Consider the following 25,224-nt stretch of genomic DNA (forward strand, 5'->3'; position numbering starts at 1 on the left):
AAAAAATTCCACAGTAACATAACAGTAGTAACAGTAAATTTGTCACCATTTTCAGGGCACCTGGTATTTTCAGGTATTTTCAGGGCACCTGGATGGCTCAGTTGATTAAGCATCTGACTCTTAATTTTGGTCATGATCTTGGGTTAGTGAGATTGAGCCCTGTGTCATTATCTGTGCTGGCAATGTGAAGCCTGCTTGGAATTCTCTCTCCCTCTCTCTGTACCCCCCCATAAATAAATAAACAAAAAGTTTTTTAAAAATCACAGGTATTTTCATATTATTAGAGTTAATGCAGATGATCTTGAAATATTTAAGTCCATTGGTTAAAAACAAAATCACAGTTGTTAGATCTTATCTGTTAACAAAGAAATACATATAACCATGTTACAATTTGTTTTTAAAAATATTTTGAGAACTTTCAAATTGAATTAATTTCCTTCGTAGTCTTATGTATTTTATTTTAAGCATTCCCAAGCATTATTCTAAGTAGGGGTCTATGGGTTCTACCGAGCTGCTAAAGAGATTTATGGCCCCAAAAAAGAAAACAATTCCTGTCCTCAGAAATTAATCTTCTTTTGTATGGTTGAAACTTGGTTACTGCCTTTTCTACATTCCAACCCAAACAAATAAGAAAGATAGAGAACTTTTGGGCAAAAACATTCCCTTAGGCGGAAGTTGTGTACAACATTTCTGCTCATAAGTCTTTGTGAGAGCTGAAATGTGGAAATACTTAGCTGCAAGGGAGGCTTGGGGAATGTAGTCTTCAGTTACATGTCCCTGTACTCAGCTAAAAACTACTAACAGGAAGGGGAAACAGAATATAGGGGACATTCAAGAAAAGAAAAAGAAAACCAATGACCCAATTTACAACTGAAATGAGTAATAGTCATCTTTAGTATGCCACTATAATTTTGTTTTATTATAGACATGCTAATGATGTCATGTACTTTTCTAAAACTTGTTTTATAAGTTTAGGAGTTAACCATCCTTGAGGCTAAGTATTATGCTCTTGGAAGATTGAGATAGTATCTATAGTAGAATTAAGTTTGAATTTTTGCTTTTGAATGTCGGGAAACATAGTGGGAGGATGTGTAATTTATGATAAGGGACATAGCATAGAACAATCTAATCTTTTGGGGGAATCTTTCCTCAGCCTGGCCAGCTGGGTAACAAGGTTCCTCGTTTGGCACTCGGTGTTACAAGTACCTTAAAAAGAAGGCAATGTAAAGTCGAGCACTGGATTAAACATACTTTCAAGTCCTAGAGATTATGTCTTCTCTTTGCAAGTCTCTTTGCTGATGACCCTTCAGGGCTGCTATAATGATGAATGCCAGTTGTACTTTAGGAGTTGTGGAAAGAAATACTTTTGGGAAATCAGACAAGCTTTACTTATCTCAAGGAGAAAGGAGAAAGTCAGCATAAACACAGACAAGGATACATGGCAGAGAGATCAGCAACTTCATCCCAAATACAGTTGTAGTTTCCTGGGCATTAAATCTTGCTGGGCATTAAGGCTCCCTCAGGCTCTATAGGAGTGGGGTCTGTATCAGACTTTCTGGCAATAAAACTCCCTTTTCCTTGGGTTGATTCCTTATTGCTGATCTGTGCAGCTTAGGCTCTGGAAAATCCCTTTTCTGAGCCAAGTGCACCACTCCACGTTCCAGGAGATGTTCTAAGTTATGTATTAATTTATGGAATGACCTCAATAATCCTGTGAAGTAAGTACAGTTATCTCCTGCTTTTCACTTTTTGAAAGTTCTCCTTATGCCACTTTGCTTTTACAAAAGACCTACATTAGTTACCTGTTTTTGCTAACCCCAAAAAAATCTGAAGAGGATTTTTGCTTTCATGAAAAGAAGGTGAAAAGTGACTATAGCATTCAGCATTTGTTTTGCACGTGCACCCTGAGTAGTGAGAGTGGCACCATTGAGTTCCTTCCTTGGGAACTACACTGAGTGTCTCAGCATCAAGCTGCTATATAGCTTTTAACTATGTCTGTGAGCATCTGTGCTTTATCCCCATTTATTTAACAGATATTAGCAATATGTGTCCTAAGGAAAGCCTAAAAGGAGTTGTTTTTGTAATGCCCGAAGTCGTGGAACCCACAAGAGACCACCAGAGTCGTAAGTCAAAGCCAAGCGGCAAGGGTTGTTTATTGCAGGTTCGAACCTGGACCTCCGCGCACTCGTTGCCGGTGACGCTAAGAGGCCCCGATCAGGGTTGGTACAGCGTTTTTATAGACAGAGACAAATAGCACAGGGGAGGTTTCAAATTATGAGGGGCCTGATTAGTTGGTTTTAAAGTAAGGACATTTGTTGTTCTCTGATTGGGCGTCCTTTGTCTGTCCTTTGGCGGGAAGGCTTTGTCCGTTACTCGTGGCGGGAGGAAAAAGGGGGAAGAGGGAAGGGATGTGTTAAGCAAGCAGGTTTACAGAAGCGAGAAATGCCGGTTAGTTCATGTACAGTCACTTATTCTATTACACACCAGACTACATTTAGGAAGTTTCACAACTTACTCTATTACATAGTGAGTTACATTCAGGAAAGGTTTCACAATGCTCGTAGCAAACAGCAAGCAAAACAGACTTCTCAGCAATTGTATTTCTTATCAAAGATCCATAATAAGCAGAAAAGAGAACTTAGCTTTAAACTAAGGCAGGGCTGTTCTTTTCAGTTTTGGGGGTCTGGGAATATTAAAAAATGTTCCCATATAAAGTAATGGTAATTGCTGCATCACTACACTATTTTGGATTAGCAAAGTTTTCATCGAAATTCTCTACTTTTGGATAGCAGGAGAAACCTGCATTCCTGTTATTCTCCTTTTATAGGTGAGAAAACTGAGCAGAGACAGGTTAAGTGATTTTCCCAAGGTTGTAGATCTAGTGAGTGGGAGTGGCAGAGCCAAGATCCAAATCTTAGGTCAAAGGAATTCCCTGCCCACCCTTTGGCAAAAACTAACCACCTCTGCCCTTTCTTATTCTTAACCACTCAGATGGGACTCCCTTATTTACTTCATATTATAAAAATCCTTGTATAGAAAACATTTATTTATTTATTTATTTATTTATTTGGAGAAGCTTCCTCTGCATTAATGGACGTTCTCCCTATTCCATTGGCTGGGGGGAAAAAACATCTCCTTAGCTTCACTTTGTGTGCTTTCTTTCACATGCTTTATGGAAAGTTTGCCAACCCCATTCTCTACATCATTGGTTCTGAGACCAGCTGCAACAGCCTATCCTGGGAACTTGTTAGAAATCTACATTTTCAGTCCACTTTAGCCCTACTGAATTGGTTTTGCAGGTGGTGCTCTTCAATCCTTTGGACGATTCCGACGCAAGTGAAACGTAAAGTACCACTGATGGAGACGTTTTCTCCATAGGACAAGTAAACCTGCCTTTGCAAATCTCGCCGCCAGGGACTGGAGGGCGGGGCTGGCCACAGCCTTTGTATACGTGTGGCACTAGGACCCGGGCGGCGCAGGGCTCACCGCTGCCGCTCACGGCCGGGGGCGGGGCCTAGCTGTTCGGGGAGCCTGGGCCTCGCTGATCGACCCGCCCCTGAAGGCGGACCGAGTTGACTTAAACTCAGGGGCCCGGGAGGCCCAGAGCGTCCTCCCCGCTTACCCGCGCTGGGCTCGGCGCCCGTCGGTAAGTGTGGGGCCGGGGAGCCCGCTGCCCCTCGCTCTCCTCAGGTCCCAGGCGCGGCGCTGGCCGTCAGGAGCCCAGGCGCCCGCGGGCAGGCGCCGCGCGCGAGGCGGCGGGCGCTTTTGTTCTGAGGCGAGGACGGAGTCTCGGGGTCGCGGGAGCTCGGGCGTCTCCGGGCCTCGGCCCCGCGACTCGCGCGCCCCACCGCGTGCCGGCCCCTTCGCTCGTGGCCCTGCCTGCCGCGCGGGGCCGGCCGGGGCCAGCCGCGGACGCCGAGCCCGAGCCGGAGGGCGGCGCCTCATGGGTGTTTTCTTTAAATTGCCTCACTCCTTGCGGTGGAGGTCGGGGTGGAGAGAGCGAGTACGCATTTTGTTGAACTACGAGGTGGTGGGTGTGAGAGTACCTTATGTTTTTAATTATTTCCTGTCGGTGGCGTGGAAAAAAAAAAAATCTTTGTTTTGCATTTACGGTTTCTCGAGCGTTGCCTTCCTCCCCACCTCCATTATGCTGACCCTCCCGAAACAGAATTGCTCGGCTTGTATCTCCAAGTGGCCCGCGAACGCCTCTGTTCCGCAGATGCTTTCTGTTCCTCAGCAGTAGTTAGTTCCTCGAGGCATTTTTAAATGCACAAATGCATACCGATTTTAGGTGTTTTCGAGGGAGGCGAATGCTCTAAGCAAATGTCCTTAGGATCTTGAGTTCAGCAGCAACCTTTTGAGGAGAATCGTTTCAGTGAAAACAATTTATTTGTAATACTTTAAGGAGCCTACCTTCAAAATAAAGAGAACAGCCCATGATACGATTCAGCTTGGGGTGCAATTGAATAGGTGGGTCGCAGAGCTTGTTTGGGGACTTTTCTGCTTAACGGTGCTTGTAAATTGTATGTTTTAGTCATTGTTAGGATTCACGAATGTTAAGGTTTTAGTTACTTTTCCCCCTGTACAGTCGGATTCTCTTACTGTTCCAGTGAGGAAAGCTGCTAAGATAAAGTAGTTCTGTTTTGGAATGGTAGGGCAGTAGTGATCCTGGAGGACCAACTTGAATTCTAACTTAAACAGTGAATGGTATTTTAGGCCACACCTAGTTTCTATTTGTTACTTTCCACACCTAATGAGAATTCTGTAAACTTAGTATGTTTTTGGTGCAACCTTAAAGGAACACAGTTTGGCACAGCAATGTCCTATCTAGCAAACAGAATAGCATGTGCTTTTATCGTAAAGTAAGTTTCCTATGAATAAAAAAAAAATGCAGTTGATATTAAATTATTACTAATTATAAAATGTTTCTTGCTCTTCCTAGGACCAAAGAAGTATAATAAACACTGTGTGAAGGGGGACTGACATGCTTGGAGGGAAATGGGAACATAGTAGTAAAAGACTAACATTGTACTTAAAAGTAAGTATGTTACCTCCATGTAGCCTGCTCTAATTTATTATGGAATTAAATTGTTAATTAAACGAATGGGCGTTGGTTAAATATTAAACAGTAGGGCACAATGGATTTGATGACAGAGCTTGAGGAGAAATATATGGTTGACATAGCATAGAGAATTTAGTTGTTAGTCTTTGCAAGAAAGAGTAGATTATGGGAGGTGACTGGTTCAGGTTACTCAGGCAGAGGTCTACTTAGGATTGCTCTATTTTTTAGAATTTTTGTAAGTTTATTTTATTTTATTTATTTGTTTTTGAGAGAGAGAAAGAGAGGGAGACTGAGATCCCAAGCAGGCTCCTTGCTGTCAGTGCAGAGCCTGACGTGGGGCTTGATCTCACAAACCATGAGATCATGACCTGAGCCAAAATCAAGAGTTGGAAGCTTAACCGGCTGAGCCACCCAGGTGCCCCAAATTATATGAATTTTAGTCACACAACACACGTGGGACAGCCCCTGTCTGTGAGTGATAAGAGCTCAGTAAATTTTAGTTGTTGTCCTGTTAGAGGAAAGATATTTTATGGCCTCAGACAACATTGTATCTAATAGGAAATTCAGTTTGCTCCTTTAAGGTCTAAGTTTATCAGCTCTACGTTAATCAGTTTTGTGTTGATTAAACCCTTTACTATAGATCCTGTTGTAGGTTATGTTTCTGTAGGGAAGTACTAGACACAACTCTGGTTTTTACCTCTAGGCTTAATTTGAAATCAAGAATATCTCCATTAAATTCTCCTTTTTTAAAAAAAATTTTTTTTGAATGTTTTATTTTTGACAGAGACAGAGCATGAGCCGGGGAGGGGCAGAGAGAGAGGGAGACACAGAATCCGAAGTAGGCTCCAGGCTCTGACCTGTCAGCACAGAGCCCAACGCAGGGCTTGAACTCACAGACCGCGAGATCATGACCTGGGCTGAGTCGGCCGCTCAACCGACTGAGCCACCCAGGCGCCCCTCTGTTAAATTCTTAATTCAGGGCATATTTGCCCCAGAGCCTCGTTTTTCCATATTACTGTGTGATATACAGGACTCCCTTACCATTTAGGTTATCGATGTCTTGTATAAATAGGAACCTAAATGTTTAGGGAATTGATCTTGTTGTTTGAAAAGGTATTTATAAAGGTGAATTTCAAGGGTTTTGTGTGTGTGTAAGCAGGCCTTCTCTACCCTCCTGCCCCATCCCTCCCATTGAAACAGACATGGAAAGCATTCAATTTGAGATAAAGAGACAACGTTTACCAACTCTGTCTCTAGAATGCAAGTTAAAATTTACTTTGTAATAAGTCTTGTAAAGAAAGAACTAACTGGGAACTTTGAGAAATTCTAAATGCTTTGTTGGGAGGCAGCATTGTAGTGTGTATATTCTTGAGATCCTAAGTGTACTTGTAAATTGAAGGGCAGTGTTAGAGGCTGGCCTCTTGAGGTAAATGTCGTGAGACATTTGCTCATAGTTCTAATGACTGCAAAGATTTAATGACAGTCACTAAGATTCTCCTGAGATGTATTAAATTATATGACTTCACTGTAAATTAAATCTTTAATTTATGGTTAAGATTGCAAAGTATTATAAGAAATTATATTGTCTACCCTATGTTTTAAGAAACAAATCATAAGCAAATTATTTTTTTTAAGCCCTAAAAGATAATTTACTGGATCACATCATTAAGAAGTTCAAATAGTTCAACCTTCATGTTTGGCTGGATCCAGTATCTGAATATAAAGAAAGAAAAACTTTAAGACCCTCCATCTTTGAGCTCTGTTCTTCAGCATTGACTCCATTCGCAGGCACACCTTTCTTCCTTGAGTGGCTCTAGCATCTCCAGGTATGTATCCAATCAGCTTGAACTTAAACAGACAGGCCTTTTGTATGGTTGCTCTACCAAAAGTCTATAATTTCATTGGCTTTCTTTGGGTCATGTACCCATGTCGGTGCTATTGACAGGGAAATAACTATGTTTAGTTTTTAAACCACAGTTTAGGGATATAATTCATATGCCGTATTTATAAAATTCAGTTTGTCCATTTACAGTGTACAGTGTTTTTTTTTTTTTTAATTGTGGAGAGAGTGTGCCCTTGTGTGTCTGCGTGAGTGGGGCAGAGGGAGAGAGAGAGAGAATCTTTAGCAGGCTCCACTACTTGCTTGGAGCCAGATGTATGGGGCTTGATCCCAAGACCCTGGTAACTTAACCAATCAGGAGTCAAGACACGTAACCAACTGAGCCACTCAGGCACCCACTACAGTGTACAGTGGTTTTAAGTTATGTTCACGTGGTGTGCAACCATCACTGCAGTCAATTAGAACAGTTTCTTTACTCCCAAAACAATCTCCATGCTCATTAATGGTGTTGATCCTGAAGGTGTTGAATCTGCACAGCAACCAAAAAGGTTTATTTAGACCCTTAGGGATTGCAATCTGAGACACACAGAGTTGACAAAATCCAAAGTAAAGTGCTGCGACAAGTGGGGAGTGCAAGCTTACATAAGCAGAAGGCACAAGGTTACATAACTTGTTTTGGATGAATAATGATTGGTTGATGGGTGCTAGCAGAGTTGAAACTAACTGTAATACGTGTTTCGCTATTTGTAGGCTTTGGCTATTTAGCCAAAGTAGGACGATGCATTCCAGGAGGTGGTCCAGTTGTAACTGACAAAAGTCAGAATTTTGTGATGTTTTGAAAATTAAAACTGGGAAAAAAAAATTAAAACTGGAGACAAGCCTCGACCCTACTTTCGATATTCATCTGACTCTATTTAGAGTGACTCTCTTAGCAATGCTTACTCTGTTTCGGAATCTTCTTTCACAGATCACTCCCCCTTTTCCCCAACCCAAACATTCCCAGGCAACTATTAATCTAGTTTCTGTCTCTAGATGTGTGTGTACATTTCGTACAGATGGATTAATAATATGTGATCTTTTATGACGTCTCTCACCTAGCATTTTGTTTTCAAGGTTTATCCGTGTCCTTCACTGCTTTTTATTGTCAAGTAATAGTCCATTGCATGGATATGCCACATTTTGTTTATCCTTTAATCAGTTAGCAGACATTTGGGTTGTTACCACTTTTTAGCTACTATGAATAATGCCCCTGTGAGCGTTCATGTGCAAGTGTTTGTGTAGACATACATTTTTAATTCCTTTGGGTATGTACCTAGGAATAGAATTGCTCCATCATATAACTACTTGGTCTTTTGAGAAACTGCCAGAGTGTTATTCAGAGTATTTATATATATTTAGATTTAGATTTAGATTCTCAACAGCAAGGCATAAGAGTTCCAGTATGTCCACATCCAGGGCAAACACTTGTCTTTTTGTGGTATGCTACTGTAGACTTTTTTTTTTTTTTTGCTTTTTTAAATGTATATTTATTTTTTAAAGATTTTAAAAATACTCATTTTTGAGAGAGAGCATGAGTTGGGGAGGGGCAGAGAGACAGACAGACAGACACAGAATCCAAAGCAGGCTCCTGGCTCCGAGCTGTCAACGCAGGGCTTGAACCCACGAACCCGGAGATCATGACCTGAGCTGAAGTCAAATGCTCCACCCACTGAGCCATACAGATGCCCCTGCCACACCATATTTTTGATTGCATTCTCCTGATGGTTAATGATGTTAAACATCTTTTCATGTGCATATTGACTATATATCTTTGGAAAAACTTTCAATTTGAGTTGTCTTTGTATCGTTGAGTTGCAAGAGTCCTTTTTTGAATTCTAGTTCCTTATGGTAAATGTGAGGGTTTATTTTTGGATTCTCTTCCACTGATCAGTGTCTATCCTGTGTCAGTGCCACATGGTTTTGTTATAGTTTTGTAGTAAGTCTTGAAGTTGGAAAGTGTAAGTCCTCCAACTTTACTCTTTTCAAAATGAATTTCAGGATCAGGTTCTCGATTTCTAGAAAGAAGACATCTGGGATTTTGGTAAGGGTTGTACTGACTCTATAGATGAATTTGGGTGGTGTTTCTACTTTAACAGTATTAAATCCTTTAATCCATCGAATGTGGGATGTTATCCCTTTTTTTTAGGTCTTTAATTTTCTCTTCTCCCCTCCCCTCCCCTTTTCTTTTCTATCTCTGCATTCAGCGTGGGGCTCGCTCTAACTCGAAACCCTGAGGTCAAGAATTGCATGCTCTTCCACCTGAGCCAGCCAGGTGCCCTTGGTCTTTAATTTCTTACAGCAATGTTTTATAAATTTTTCACTTTTGTTAAACTTATTCAAAGTGTTTGGTTCTTTTTAATGTTACTGTATTGAGATTGATTTCCAGAGTAAGTGTTGTTTAGAAATACATTTGGCTTCTGTATACTGAGCTTGTAGTAGGCAACTGAGCTAAACTAGTTAATTAATTATGTTAGTTTTTTAGTGGATTCCTTAAAAGTTTTCTATATACAAGATCACGTCATCTGCAAGTAGAGATAGTTTTACTTCTTCTTTTCCAATCTGGATGTCTTTTATTTCTTTCTTTTCTTTCTTTTTTCTGAACTGCCATGGCTAGAACCTCTAGTACAATATGGATTAGAAGTAGCAAGAACAGGCATCTCTGTTTTTTCCCTGGTTTCTTAGAGGATAAACATTCAGTCTTTAACTATTATGATGTAAGCTGTGGGTTTTTTGCAGATGCCTTTTATCAAATCAAAGAAGTTCCCTTCTTTTTCTAGTTTGAGTGTTTTTACCATGAAAAAGAGTTGGATTTGAAGATGCATTGAATTTCCATCCTGTTAACGGTCCTTCTTCTGAATCTACTGAGATGATCATGTGGTTTTTGTCCTTTATTGTATTGATATTTTATATAACATTGATTTTTTTAAATCAACCTTGCATTTCAGGGATAAGTCCCACTTTGTTGTGGTATATAATTATTTTTATATGCTGCTGTATTTGGTTTGCTAGTTCTTTTTTGAGGATTTTTGCATCCATATTCATAACAGATTGGTCTGTAGTTGTATTGTGATTTCTTTTCTGGTTTTGCTATGGAGTAATCTTGGCCTCTTAGAATTAACTTGGGAAGTATTCCCTCTTTTGTGTTTTAAAAACGTTTGTAGAATTGGTTTATAATATTGGTTTATAATATTATAATACTGTTTTTGATATGATTGTCCAGAGTGCCATTTGGGCCTAACCATTTCTTTTTGGGTAATCTTCTGGTTACTAATTCAATCTCTTCATAGGCCTAGTTAGATTTTCTGTATCTCGAGTCAGTTTCAGTCAGTGTCTTTTGGAGTTTTTTGGGGTTCTTCACTGAATTCCACTGTATGTGTGTGGGGAGGTTCCCCTCACACCAACAACAAGCAGTTCTCTGGGGACACCAGCTGGGTCTCCTACAATTCTGACACTATATACCTGGGGGGTAGCATCAGATTCTACAGGTTGAGGGCTTAGTCCCACAAGACTGCCTTCATCCATACTTGAGACACCAATCACAAACCCAGGTTATTCCCTGTGCTTCTGACGAACAGGTTACGGATTGGAGGTTTTTATAACTCCCCTCCTTGGACTTGAGATATGAGTCGCAAGTCTAGATTGTTTGTTGCCTGTACTTGTGTCTAACTGGCTGTTGATTGGAGGTTTCCCCAACCCCTTCGTTGGAATCTTAATTTGGTAGAAAGGCCAATGAAACTCGGAGAATCATTTTACTTACTAGGTTACTGGTTTATTGCAAAGGAATTTAAAGAATATGAATCAACAGTCTAGAAGAGCTGATAGAATGAGGTATGTGGGAAGTTGTGTGGAACTTCTGTGCTCCCTCTGGGTATGCCAAAGTCCCCAAATCTTCATGTGTTCACAAACCCAGAAGCCCTCTGAATCCTGTCCTTTTGAGTTTTTATAGAGGCTTTATTACACAGTCATGACTGATTAAAAACATTAGCCATTGATTTAACCTCCAACTCTCCATCCCTCCCTGGAGGTGGGGGAGGGCTAAAAGATCCAACCCCCTTTTCACATGGATGGTTCTCCTGCCCGCCCCCACCTTTTGGTGCAGTCTAAAAGTCACCTCATTAACCTAACAAAAGGCACCTTTTTCACTCAACACTTGGGAAAACCTCAGGATTTTAGGAATTCTGTGTGAGAAATAGGGACAAAGATCAAATATATATTTCTTTGTATAAATTACAATATCACAGGGAGCTTGTTCTTTTCTTTCAGATTATCGAATATATTGGCATGTGGTTGTTCATAGTATTCTTTTTTTGTTTTCAATGAAAGGTTGGTAGTAGTGTCTCTATTTCCTTATTTTAGTAATTTGAGACTTTTTTTTGGTCAGTTTAGGTAAAGGTTTATTAGTTTCGTTGATCTTTTCAAGGACCCAAGTTGTGGTTTTGTTCCTTTTCTCTATATTCTCATGGCTAAAGTTTATGACAGCAAAGGATACAATATAGGACTAACAGAAAAGAGATGCATAGGCAAAGTCTGTGGATGTGAGGTACATGCTTCCAGGTTCTTCCATGAGTACTGAATGGGCGTGCCATCTCTAGCTACAGTCAGCAGGGACAGATCAAGTCAGGAAGCATTTATATACATTAGAAATTCTTAAAAAAATTTTTTTTTTAAATTTACTTTTGAGAGAGTATGAGTGGGGGAGGGGCAGAGAGAGAGAGAGGGAAACACAGAATCGGAAACAGGCTCCAGGCTCTGAGCTGTCAGCACAGAGCTCGACGTAGGGCTTGAACATGAACAGCGAGATCATGACCTGAGCCACCCCAGCGCCCCAGAAATCTTTTTTTTTTTAATGTTTATTTTTGAGCACACTAGTGTGAGTCGAGGAGGGGCAGAGAGAGGGAGACAGGATCCCAAGTTGATATCATAGAGCCTGACATTGGTCTCACTAATCAGGAGACCTGAGCGGAAACCTAGAGTCACATGTAACCAGTCACATTTAACCGACTGAGCCACTCAGGCGCCCTGCCTCTCATACGTTAGAAATTCTTTAGGACCCTGAAGAATATTTATGTAGGTTATATCAAATCTTCTTCTGCATTTAGTTTCTTGCCATGTGTTATTTTAGTTGAAGTAGTTGAGGGTGTTTATTGGAGGTCAGAAATTTATCTCAAGTAGGTCACTTTCATTATGGCCATAAAGATTCACTGCCACAACTTCTGTTGGTTTTTACATTTTCCTTCCACATGACCATGCTACTATACAAGGTGTTGTGGGTAAGGTGGCTTAGAGCATGGAAGTGATGAGTTCACAGTTGAGTGATTGCCATTCCTTCTCACCCACCATAACTTGCAGAGGTCCTCTATGCTAGTTGGAGAAGGAAGACCATAGACCCAGGGGATAAGGGTTGGAGGAGTAGGCAGAAACTAGTAATCTAATTTACCTCAGGCTTGTGGCTGCCTACTACTCTTTGTCAGCATACTGCTGGCCAGTGGAAGATCTTAATCTTAAGGATTCTTAGAAACCCTCAGCAGTTGCTAATTTTTGGGGAATGAATGCTCTTGGGAGTGGTGTCCTTTGGGCCAAGACTTGTGTAATTTATGCTGTTAGTCATGATTTCCATTGGTTTCCTGATTGAGGGAAAGCAGAATTCTCTTGTCTGTATCTTCTAGACTACAGTTATGGTTCTGAATTTAACTGGATCTGTCATCCCCTACCTGACCCTGATAATAAGAAAGTAGATTCTATCCTATAGGTCTCTTCTGGTACTTCAGGTCCCCTTGCATCATTAGTCTTAACCTTTAGTTTTATAAAACCTGGATCTTAATGGAATGCCAACAAAATGCCTGTGTTCTTGCAGTCCTCCAAACAAAACCTGGTACAACCAGAGTAAACACTAGAGTATGGTCTATAATGACGAAGGTAACTAACTGGATGTAACAGTTTTCAGATTTCTCTTCAAGGCAGTTGAGCCTGCTTTTATGGCAACTGTTTGGTTCTGTTCAAAGAGTTTATCCATCTCAAGAGGCACAGAATTGGCTCATTCCTATTGTAATATGGTATTTATCCTCCTAATACACTTTATACTCCAACAGCATATTGCATCTTAGGTAGCTTATACTGGCAAACTACTCCTCTGTATTTGAGGCACTTGTCAGGAATTTCTAGATATTTGAGACCACCACCCTTCTAATGAATCTTGTTTGCTTAAGGTGGTGGGTACCTGGAGGGTTCTAAAATGAGTTGCTAGGCAGAACTCCCAGGAGGGATAACTGACTTTTTCATGTGTGCTCTCTGATATTTAATTCCCATTTTAGGGAATAGTACAACTCTAAAGTTAGTTTGAAATTTGTCTCTGACCTCTGCTCTGAAGACATAAGCGTAAACTTTCTAGCCTGAATGATAGACGCATTGCTCTGAACTTCCTACTGGCCAGTCATGATGGGTATGTGTGATTGCCAGCATCCTACGCTCTGCTTAGATTAATCAGTGAGCAAAATTAGAGCAATTTATTTCCCACTCCCTTGTTCTTCCAAAGAGAAAGCCATGTGACTCTTATTGGTGACCCTTGATGATACCTGGGACGTTACATGGCTCCGTATGGGGAGCTTGTGGCCTGACCTCCACAAACGGCCTGATCATTCTGCCAGGGGTCAGGGTCAAGTCACTCTTTTCCAGTGTTGCCTAAGAAGAAGTACAGTTCGTTAGGGTATTTGAGTGTCCTGTGCTTCTGAATAGAATTTGTAGCAGGACACATGTAGGGTGGAGGGTAGAGATGTAGGGGGCAACTTCTCCATTGTACTCTGATGACCTTTGTCTATTCATGGGCCAAATAGGCAAAGCCTAATCTCTGTCTGACTCCTACCTTGGCAGGACACCCAGTAGGCCCTTCTGGAACAAAAGTTGATAAGAACCCTTGTGAGAAATAGCCACAGGGATGTTTTTTTTTTTTCCTGTTGAGCACAGGACTTTACCACCTCCCTTATCCTTGGATTATATAGTCGCCAGCTATAAAATGGCTGCAGTTTAGAGTTGGCTTTTTGGCAACCTGTGTTCTCAAACACCTTGGGATCACCCTCTGGGAATAGGGACACTGATGTTATTTTTTTCTGTGTGGGTAAGTAATAAATTTGTATGTGAAGTTATATTCTTGTCTCCTTTCTGTCTCTGACAATGTGGACAGCTGTGATAGTGGGATTTCTAGCCTTGCTAGCCTTGCACTATTGCCTGGCTTCATTCATTTGTTGTGACAGTTACCTGTGATCATGTATTTAAAGCATTCAGTGCAGTTCTTAACATATGGTAAACTCTCAAATGTTAGCTGTTATTTATAGAATTGTATTATAAATAATGCAAAATTTAGAATATTCTTGAAAGCCTAATTCAAGGATTGATAGCCTAATTTCTTCTATGACTAAGGATACGAACAGCCAGAGCTAGAATAATAGGTTGAGAAAATCATGATACTTTTCGAATTTCTGAAAAGTGCATTTTACATTGAAGTGTTGGTATTGATGGTTTTGTTGATGTTACAGAAGCATCTATAGCTTTTGCTAACGTAAATCAGTTTTTCAGTGGAAAATAGTGGCTTTCCTCATTTTTACCACATCAGCTGACACTCCAAATAAACTTTGGTTTGTGGAACACATTAGATGTCAAACTTAAGCCATAAGGGAAAGTTTCACTTTAAAATACCAGAATGGGGGGGAGGGGCGCCTGAGTGGCTCAGGTCATCATCTCATGGTCCGTGAGTTCAAGCCCTGCATCAGGCTCTGTGCTGACAGCTCGGAGCCTGGAGCCTGCTTCGGATTCTGTGTCTCCCTCTCTCTCTGCCCCTCCCCTGCTTATGCTCTCTCTCTCTCTCTCTCTCAAGAATAAACAACATTAAAAAATTAAAAAAAATAATAAAATAAATTAATAAAATAAAATACCAGAATGGGGGGGTGCATGGGTGGCCCAATTGGTTAGGTGACCGACTTTGGCTCAGGTCACGATCTTGCGGTTTGTGGGTCAAGCTCCATGTCAGGTTCTGTGCTGAACAGTTGCTCAGAGCCTGGAGCCTGCTTCAGATTCTGTGTTTCCTTCTCTCTCTGCCCCGCCCCTGCTTGTGCTCTGTCTCATTCTTATCTCTCAAAAATGAATAAATGTTAAAAAATTAAAAAAAAAATACCAGAAGGGTTTTATGTTTTTTTCAGGTATAAGAAGAGTATTTAATATATTTTTTAAGAAGTTCTATATTTTTGAAGTATTGAAATCATGTGATGTTTATGGCTGACACGAATCTGAAAGGAGAAGTGGGGACTTTTTCCCATCTGGAAGTTTAAATAGGGACTTCTTTTTAACTTGGTGTTCAGTACTTACAGATTATGTTTATTCATTTAACAAACATTTATTGAAGCCTGCTGGACATTGTCTAGGTTTGCATCTTTTGGGCTGCTCTGAGACAGTCTTTTTTTATGCCTATCATCTTGTCTATTAATAGCATTATCTTTCATTTTAATAATGTTCCAGTTTCTTTGACAAATTAACAGTCACCCTTGTATATAAAACAGTTCTTGATGTGGCTCTGTTTGTCCTGTTCTATTTCTTACAATTTCATCTGACCTGTAGTAGGCAGATCATAATGTTACCAGTCCGTTTTCGTAGAGTTCTGTTCATGGGTGTGTGTGATTGTGTTTAAAATAGATACTAATATTACTATTCTTCCACAAGCTGTGATTTTTAGGTTATTTTTTTACTTTGAAATTTCTGTAATAAGGGTAAACTACAAATAAAGTTGCTGGGTTGAAAATTTTTCTTTTTTTAAGTTTATGTTTTGAAAGTGAGCGAGCAGGGGATGGGGGCAGAGAGAGAGAGAGAGGGAGGGAGAGAGAGAATCCCAAGCAGGCTCTGCACTGTCAGCGTAGAGCCCAATGTGGGGCTTGAACTCACTAACAGTGGGATCATGACCTGAGCTGAAGTCAGATGTTTAATTACAGAGCCACCCAGATGCCCTATTTCTCACAGTTTTAGAGGCTGGAAGTCCAAGATCAGGGTTATGGTTTCTCCTGAGGCCTCTCCCTTCTTGGCTTGTGGTCAGCCTCCTCCTATGTGATGTCACATGGTCTCTCTCCCCCCCACCGTGTGCATATGCACTGTGTGCATTGTTGTCCTGTTGGATTGTGGTCCTATCCTTCTCACCTCATTTAGACTTAATTACCTCCCTTAAAGGCCTGTTTTCAAATATAGTCACACTGGGGATTAGGACCTCAACATTTGAAATTGGTAGGGGGAATAATACAATTTAGTTCATAACAGCATCCCACCCCCAAGTACATACAAGAAGTAAGGGGAATTTATTAGGCATCATTAACTCTAGTAGAAAAGCTAGTTTGTATTATGCTTCGGCCTTTATTTATTTTTTTCTTTTTTAAGTAAACTGCTCTTAACATGGGATTTGAACTCACAGCCCTGAGACCAGGAGTTGCATGCTTTAGCAACTGAGCCAGCCAGGTATCCCTAGTCAGTTGTATTATTAAGGAGCTTTCCTGAGAGAAGGCATGTAAGGAATATACAGATCTCTCTCTTTTGGGGATTCGTTTTTAATTCAAAAGCATACATACCTTCTTCAATCTTGTTTTTCTTTTTAGTGAAAACACTATGACCCAAGACTTGATAGATGTAAAAGATCTGTAGATTGTTTTGGATTTAAAAATTTTTTTTAAATATTTATTTTTGAGAGAGAGAGAGAGAGACAGACAGACAGACAGACAGATCCTGAGCAGGGGAGGGGCACAGAGAGGCAGAGAGACAGCATCCTAAACAGGCTTCAGGCTCTGAGCTGTCAGCACAGAGCCTTACACAGGGCTTGAACTCTCGAACCATGAGAGCATGACCTGAGTGAAGTCGGACGTTTAATCAACTGAGCCACCCAGGTGCCCCTGATTTAGATTGTCTACATAAACTCTGTGAACAGTCAGTTTTATGTTTTCCTTCCCAATTCTTATGCTTTCCAGATCTCTAGTACCATGGCGAAAAGAAGGGGTAATAGTGGCGTTTTCATTTTATTGTCAATATAAATGTTTGAAGCTGATATTTATCAAAATTAAGGAAATTTCTATTGTTGGTTTGATATGATTGTTCTTCTAATAAATGGATATTGAATTTTATCAAGAGCTTTTGTATCTGTTGAAAATTTATCATCTGGGGCACCTGAGTGACTCATTTGGTTGAATGTCCTACTCTTGATTTTGGCTCAGGCCATGATCTCATGGTTTGTGAGTTCAAATCCCGTGTTGGGCTCTGCATTGACATTGTGGAGCCTGCTTGGGATTCTCTCTCTCCCTCTCTACCCCTCCCCTGCTTGTGCTTGCTTGCTTTCTCTGTTAGATAAATAAATTATTGTCCTGTGATTTCTTTGGTTAATTTTCAAATGACAAACTTTTTATTTTTGAAGTAAAGCCAGTTTGATCATGATGGGTTATCCTTTCCATAGGTCACCCCATTTGGTTTGCTGACATTTTGTTTAGGATTTTTTCATTTACATTTCTGAAAGAAATTATTAATTTTCCTTCTTTTCAGCATTTGGAGGACAGCCTCAGTGAATGAGCTCTGAAGTGTTCTCTCTTTATCCTTTTAAAGAAGCTGTATGGGGATTGTTTTCTTTCATGAATGATTGTTGGAATACTCCAGCAAAGCCATATAGGCCTGGCATTTTCTTTGTGAAAAGATACTTAATTATCAATGTAAGTTCTTTAAAGAGATAGGGTATTCTTACTGTGTTAGTCCTGGTTATATGTATTTTTCAAAGAATTTGTCTATTACTCCTAAATTTGAAATGTATTGGAATAAATACTTATTTTAGTGTCTATAGGGTCTAGTGGTAGCCTCTATTCCCAATATTGTGCTTTTAAAGTTTCATGATCGGTATTGTCAGAGGCTTAATGATTTTTATTCTTTTGAAAGAATCAACTTGTGACTAGCTGAATTTCTACATTTTTATTCATTTTATTTCAGTCTGTCATCATTTCTTTCCTTGGGTTAACTTATTAGTCTTGTGATAAATACAAAGATTGTTTCTTGGTTATTTATTCATTCATTTATTTATGAATGAATGCATGAGTGAATGAATGTTTTTAAGTAATCTCTATGCCCAGGGTGGGGCTCAAACTCCCTGAGATTAAGAGTCACAAGCTCTACCGACAGAGCCAACTAGGCACCCCTCCCAGTCTCTTTAACATATTTATTTATGCTCTAAATTAGTGTTATGTGTTACGTGAACATGGGGATAGGAACATGTTATGGACTGAATTGTGTGTCTTCTCTTCTCCCATTTGTATGTTGAAGCCCTAACGCCTAATGTAACTGTATTTGGAGGTGAGACCTTTATAGGTAATTAAGGTTAAATAAGGTCATAAGGGTGGGGCTCTAATCCAATAGGACTGATGTCATAAGTAGAGGAAAGAGGCACCAGAGAGCCTGCGCGCGCTCTCTCTCTCTCTGTCTGTAAGTGTAAAGTGTATTCTTTATTTCTCAATTATTTGGCAATTTTCTATTTACTTTGTTTTCTATAATTTCTAGATTGATTCCGCCATAAATTAATCTGAATAATTGAATACTTTGAAAATTGAGATGTGCTTATGGCTCAGCTAGATGGTCATGTTGGTAAAAATTCCATGTGCACTTGGGAAGAATGTATATTCTGCATTTAGGGTGTAGTATTAATATGTTTAAGTGAAGTTGGTTTTATTTTATTTTAATTGGTCTTTCTTCATTTACTATGGTTGTAGAATTGACCATATTTAGATTTGCCAGTAGCTGTGGGTGAGAGTGTAAGTTATTTTAACCTTTTTGGAGGGCAGTTTGTCATTGTTCGTGAAGATAATTTTAATGTTCTTTGACACATTGATTTCACTTCTAGGAATTTCCAGAAACATTTAGCCAAAAATGTAAAGTATAAATATAAGAATCCTTAGGATAGTTTACAAGTGCAAAAACTTTGTCTGCCAATAAAGGACTGGTTAAATGGTAATATATACTCAGAAAGTGTATGTTCTGCAGGCAATGAGGATAATATATTTGTAGTGAAATAATAAGGTATCCTAGGTATAGTAATGAAAATGAGGCAAAAAGATGAGGTTTCCTTTATGTATTTGTTTTTTACCTATAAAATTTTCTGTAAGAGGAGGTAACAATAGATACCTCTGGGGAATTAGACAATGGGGATAGACAATAAGGGCTATTTGCCATGTGTTTGAAGTTTTTTGTTTGTTTTGTTTCAATGAACATGGGTTACTTAGAATAAAGAGCCTGTTAAGATCAAAGTAATTGCCACTTAAATGGAGCAAGCAAAATACTATATTGTGTAGAATTCCTATAAAACACCCCAGAGATTTTATTGATGCTTGCCATATTTATTGTTACATCCTTCTTTGCTCTTTTCTTTGTATCTCTTCCCCAAATTAAAGATGAAGTTTTGACTGGTCAGAGGTTTCTGGAATTCTAATAGACCATAGCATTGGTGTTAAGGTAAACTAATTTTCTTGAAGTTTTATGCAGACAAAACAAATTTTTAATGAAAGATCTTTATTTCCTACAGATTCCTGACATTCAAAACAACTGACTTTTAACACTCTGCTACTACATCAAATCAACAATGAATTGGAATGCAAAACCAGAGAATGTCACCTTACCACCACATTATCCTAAAAAGCCGTCATCTTTTTTGGAGCAGGCTTTAATAAATACATTTAACACAACATCTCAAAGTTCTTTAAGCTATCCTGGAAGTAACCAAGAAGCATGTATGTTTCTTGGAAATTCAAATCCAGTTTCACAGCCACTGCTAAACATGAGAAATTATATAGCTCCTCAGCAAATCCCTATTTCTGATATACATACTGGGACAGTTGTGGCCTCACAAACGTCAGTAGAAAGAATAACATATGCAAATGTTAAAGGATCCAAACAACTAAATCACAATTTGCAGATGTCTTCAGGAGTTACCCAAAATGTATGGTTGAACTCACCAATGAAGAATTCTGTGCATTCTCATACAGGGGCAACTGTATCTCATCAAACTAGTTTTGGAACTAATACACCTAATGTACATGCACTACAGAATCAATTTGTAACTTCAGATACCTGTTCTGTGCAACTACAAATGATCCCCTCCAATTCTCCAAGAGTTCCTGTAACTTATCAGTGGACCCCAAGACTTAACCCATCTGTATCAGAACGACAGATTGACTGGGCGCAACAGTATACATCCAGTGGACTGACTTATCCAGATTACAGACCTCTTCCAAAGCAATATAGTTACACATCACGAAGCTCTTTGCAAGATCCTTCCCTTCAGAAACAAAACCCTATGCCATCTGCATCATTGCAAATTAAAAATAGTCACCCTCCAGATCCTCCACAGACTTTACAGTCAAAGCAGACTGCAACTGTACATTCCTATCGATACGCAGTTCCTCACACTGACAAAAGGCCTCCTCCTCCTTATGACTGTAGATACGCAAGCCAGCCTTTGCAAAGTACTCAGCATGTTATTAAACAGGCTTCTTTGGAAGTTCCTCAGAGTCAAGAAATGCACTTACCTGAAATGAGGAAAGACTTTTCTAGAAGTTTTCAACAGCATTGGCAAAACCTTAATGAAAATGTCAGCACAGTTGGAAATTCCTGTAACTTGAAAGTAAATAGCAGTGTCATTCAGCCTTTTAATGAACCTGTTAGATCTTCTGTGGATGGTGTTCAGACTCTTGCTCAAAATAATCAAGAGAGGAGAACAGACTCTTGTGATCTAACTTCAAATCAAGTATTGGACACAAGTGTCACAAAAGAAAAGTTAGTGAGGGATATTAAAACATTAGTAGAAATAAAAAAGAAGTTTTCGGAACTTGCAAGGAAAATCAAGATTAATAAAAATCTTTTGATGGCAGCAGGTTGTATTAAAACAACTGATACCTCTTATAGTGAATTAGCTCCAAATTCTGGATTGTCTCTGAAACAAACTGCCCAAATCCGGTCTGGACCACAGGTAACCCTAGTGACTCCAGAGAATAAACCACCAACAGTAATGGAATCTGCAAAAGAAACAAATAGAGCATACAGTACAATGAATTCCAACATTCAGGACCCCAATTGTGGAAATTTTAACCAAGTAAATTCTGTTTTACTAAATTCTGTCTGTTCAGAAAAGTTTCCAATGCCAGACCAGTTACAAGATTTGAAAGTTAGGACTTCTTTAAAGGCATCGACTGTTGAGATTACCCAGGCAACCTTAAATAACACCCAGATTTCATCAGGAAATGTCAATGTTGAGCTAAATGTGCCGACAAATTCTGAAACAACTTACGTTCCTCAGTCTGCGTCCTTTGAGGAATATGTTTCAAAATATCCAAATAAAAATACGCTAATTCTCAGTTTACTTACGTGTAGAGATAAACCTCAGGAGAAGTTGTTTAAAAATGCTTGTGAAACTATTCAGGGTTCTAAACCACATAGTTATGAAGTTAATCCAAGTACCCAAATCACTGGTAGCCAGCTAAATTTGAAAACAGTGGAAGCTCCAAGTACTTGTAACACAAATGCCAAGATTTTAGATAACTCTTTTTGCCTTGAGCATAAATCCTCAACAAGTGGAATGCCTTCTAAAAGTGACAGTCACTTTTCCATGGAATTGCTAGCAACATGTCTTTCTCTGTGGAAAAAGCAACCTTCAGAACCTACCGAAGAAAAACAGTGTAATGAGTCAAGAAAAAATAGAACAGCAGTTGGAGTTTCCAAGCCTGTGGAAACCTGTGATAAGAGTCCATTTTCAGTTGTGGGAAATTCTCAGAATAAGGTGTTAAACAGCTCACAAGAAACAACTTTGTCAATGGTAGTACAGAATTCTGAGTCTTCAGGCACAACCAACACAAAAGGAACAGAACTTCAGGTTGCTGTAGTGTCACCACTAATTCTTTCAGATGTCAAAACCTTGTCTGTCAAAGGAATAACACCTGAAGCTTTATCTGAAACAATGTATCCAGTTATTAAAGAAGGCAGTGTTTGTAGCTTACAGAATCAGTTGGCAGAAAATACAAGTATTACTGCTGCTTTGAAAGCTAATGTTGATGAACCAGTAGCAGGTGCTACGACAGACACCAAGATGTTCTTACCAATTCAGAAGGAAGAGCAAAATGTGTCAACTAATGCAGCAGACACACCTCATGGCAATCAAGGAAAGCATATCAAATCAGAACCAGATACCCATTATACTGTGAGTGAACAGCAAGCTTCATACAAGCCAAGGAAAAGTGATATTGCTAGCGGTGATATGTTACATATTGAGAATATTTGTTCTCTTGTTGAAGGTGATATGTCTTATAATTCCCAAATAGCGGAGATATTCAACTTGCCGCCTTTGAAAAGAGTTGAGCCACAGAAATCTTCTCTCCCTAAGCAACAGGTGATTAGTAGTGGACAACAAAAAGAACATACAGACAATGTCACTGAAAATAAAGACTTTGGTTTACAAAGTGATGATTTTTTAAAGTGCACAGATGCTTCACATAAAATAACTGACCAGGCAGAATCACCTCAACCTCCAGAATCATCTTTGAAGCATGTTAAAGCTAATAGTGGAATTTTAGAGGAAAGTGATTTGGAACATATCACTAAAAAAGAAAGCATGGCTAATGATATGTGTTCATCAGCAGCTATCCAACAGGGCAGTTGCCCTCAGGAAGCTGATGCAGTTTGCAATTACACTGCCCAAGATCCTACAAGAAATGAGATTCTATATGATAAGGCATCCATCTTATACCTACATGATCAGCTGTCAGAACTTTTAAAAGAATTTCCCTATGGCATTGAAGCTGTGAACACACATGAAGGTTCTGTGGCCCAACAAATAACAAACCAAATCCCAAAAGGTCAAACTTGTGATAAAACTGGTTGTGACTCCAAAGACTCAACAGACCAAATACAAATTACAATATTAAACTCAGAGCAAATGAAAGAATTATTTCCTGAACATGAAGATCAACTCTGTGAGGTAGACAAGTTGGGAGAACATCAGAAAGAAGAACCTGTAAACAAAGAAGGGGGCCAGTGTGACCCACAAACAGATACAGATGAAAAGAGTCATGATTCTGTAATGGATTCAGAGAAAGATGATGTCCGTTGCTGTGCACTGGGATGGCTATCTATGGTTTATGAAGGAGTACCCCAGTGCCCGTGCAATTCCATCAAGAAGTCAGCTTCAGAGAAAGAAGGGGAAGATAAATGTTCTCCTTTGAAGATCAACAGTTGTAAACAAGGAGATAAAACTGATAGAAATGCCCCTGTTGAGTGTAATAGTCCTCTAAATAACAATCCAGAGATTCCTTTGACTTGTCCAGATACAAAAAATCATCTTCCTGAAATAGAAGAAAGCAAAAGTATAAATAAGCCCAAAACAAAACATCACAAATCACTGAGGACAGAACAAGAATTATCAGGTCAGTTTTTATCTAAAGGTGATAAAAAACTAGATTCCTTGCAAAGTCACAAAAGGAAAGGAAAACTGAAGTTTCATGAGATAACTTTTCATAGCAGTAATAAAATGACAAAATTTTCTCAAGAGAGCCTGCACCAGAAGCTCATGGCACAAAACTTACGTCCACTAAAACCAAAGGTGGGTTTTTTGACAAATAAAAATAAAGATCTGTGTATGAAGAATGGTTCTTTGGTACAGTCAGTATCCCCAGAGAAAATAAAATTGAAAGCAGGTGGCTTGAGACAAAAAGTTTTGGAAAAAAGGAAGTTAGATGATGGGGGCATACTTGATTCAAAGATAAAGAGGAAGAAATATGATAAACGAGAGCATAATAAAAATATGGGAGATGGTACATTTAAGTTGTGTAATTTTTTGTCACTCGCAAATGAAAGAGCCAGAGTTAAAGAAAAGACAGTATCAAATGCTAAGTCCTCAGGCTCCAAGGATGTTTCATCCAAAATGAGTAGAGTTCTGACACCGAAGGAGTATTTACAAAGGCAGAAGCACAAAGAAGCAATGGGTAGCAACACATCAAAGAAAAGCCATGTGAGAAATGTAACGTGTGATTCTCAGTACATGAAGTCCAGTAAACTTTCCATGCAAGCAGGGAGTTGTGGGAAATCAAATGAGAGACACAATAGTGTACAGGCTTCTAAAGAATCATTAAATACTTCTTTAAGCCATGCTAAAAACCTCAAATTTCACCATTCTGAGGAATCTAAAATGTGTATTTCAAGGAATGTTAAAGGGATAGTTGGTGGAAAGCAACTTGATAAAATGTGGATTGATAAAACCAGATTAGACAAAAATTTGAACAGTACAGACAATGAAGTTGAACTCGGCCAAATGTCTCCCCAATCAAAGGATCAAAGGAAACTATATCTGAACAGAGTTGCATTTAAATGCACAGAACGTGAGAGCATTTGTCTCACAAAATTAGACAGTTCGCCCATGAAGCTTATTAAAGAGAGGAGACCAGAAAATAAACCTCAGAGCTTCTTACCTGTGAAAGATGCCACAGAAAGACCAAACATGCTGGAGTTTAAATTATGTCCAGATGGACTGATTAAGAATACAAATTCTGATGACAACCGGAAGGATCTGCAGCCTTGTCCTAGCAAGGAGCAAGCACCTGTGCAAGGTCTGGTATGATTTTTTTGATGATGTCTACAACATTGTAAGGCATGGTTTTAACTTTATCTTCCCCTTACTGTAAATTGTACTCAATTTGTACTTGATGACAGGTGTATGGAATTGTAAGGTTTGCCAAATACAAAGATTTCGTTTTGCACCAAGAAGCCGATATTATGAAAAATGTTTTTGTGCTAAGTTAGAAGAGTGTTAGTTATACATTATTTCAATCTTTTTAAAAATTTTTTTTTAATGTTTATTTATTTTTGAGACAGAGCATGAACAGGGGAGGGTCAGAGAGAGGGAGACAGAGAATCTGAAACAGGCTCCAGGCTCTGAGCTGTCAGCACAGAGCCCGACGTGGGGCTCGAACTCACGGACCGTGAAATCATGACCTGAGCCGAAGTCGGCCGCTTAACCGACTGAGCCACCCAGGCGCCCCTCAGTCTTTTGTTGATTCTCATTTGTACTTGTGATTTCAAAGCTCTGTGAATTTGAAGCTTTGGTCTAAATATGAGGAAATAATCATTACATATTTGTGAAAACTTTTTATACATATGGAAATGGTTTGATTTATTATTATCTTTGAAGTAGTTGTTAACTGTGTTATCACGAAAGTTAAAGCACTGTCCTGTAGTCTGCTCTTGAAATGGG

At 39.3% G+C, this 25,224-nt stretch overlaps 1 protein-coding gene across 6 annotated transcripts in view; it reads left to right on the plus strand.

The window, feature by feature from the left end:
- Window positions 1-3,541: 3,541 nt before the first annotated feature.
- The window catches only part of RESF1 (retroelement silencing factor 1), a 47,981-nt gene continuing 26,298 nt past the window's right edge, over window positions 3,542-25,224 (plus strand). For 4 of the 6 annotated variants that reach the window (XR_007456623.1, XM_049625256.1, XM_049625252.1 and 1 more), the window contains exons 1-4: window positions 3,542-3,646; window positions 4,943-5,038; window positions 6,698-6,888; window positions 19,513-24,580. Coding sequence is in view for 5 of the 6 variants with exons in the window: in XM_049625256.1 (XP_049481213.1) it covers window positions 19,570-24,580 (5,011 nt within the window). In the remaining variant the exon portion in view is untranslated. Of the gene's footprint in view, window positions 3,647-3,915; window positions 4,004-4,384; window positions 4,471-4,942; window positions 5,039-6,697; window positions 6,889-19,512; window positions 24,581-25,224 lie in introns of those variants that run through there. The other 2 variants (XM_049625254.1, XM_049625253.1) reach the window with 2 other exon arrangements.

This window comes from Panthera uncia, chromosome B4 (genome assembly GCF_023721935.1).
Source record: "Panthera uncia isolate 11264 chromosome B4, Puncia_PCG_1.0, whole genome shotgun sequence".
Lineage (NCBI taxonomy): Eukaryota > Metazoa > Chordata > Mammalia > Carnivora > Felidae > Panthera > Panthera uncia.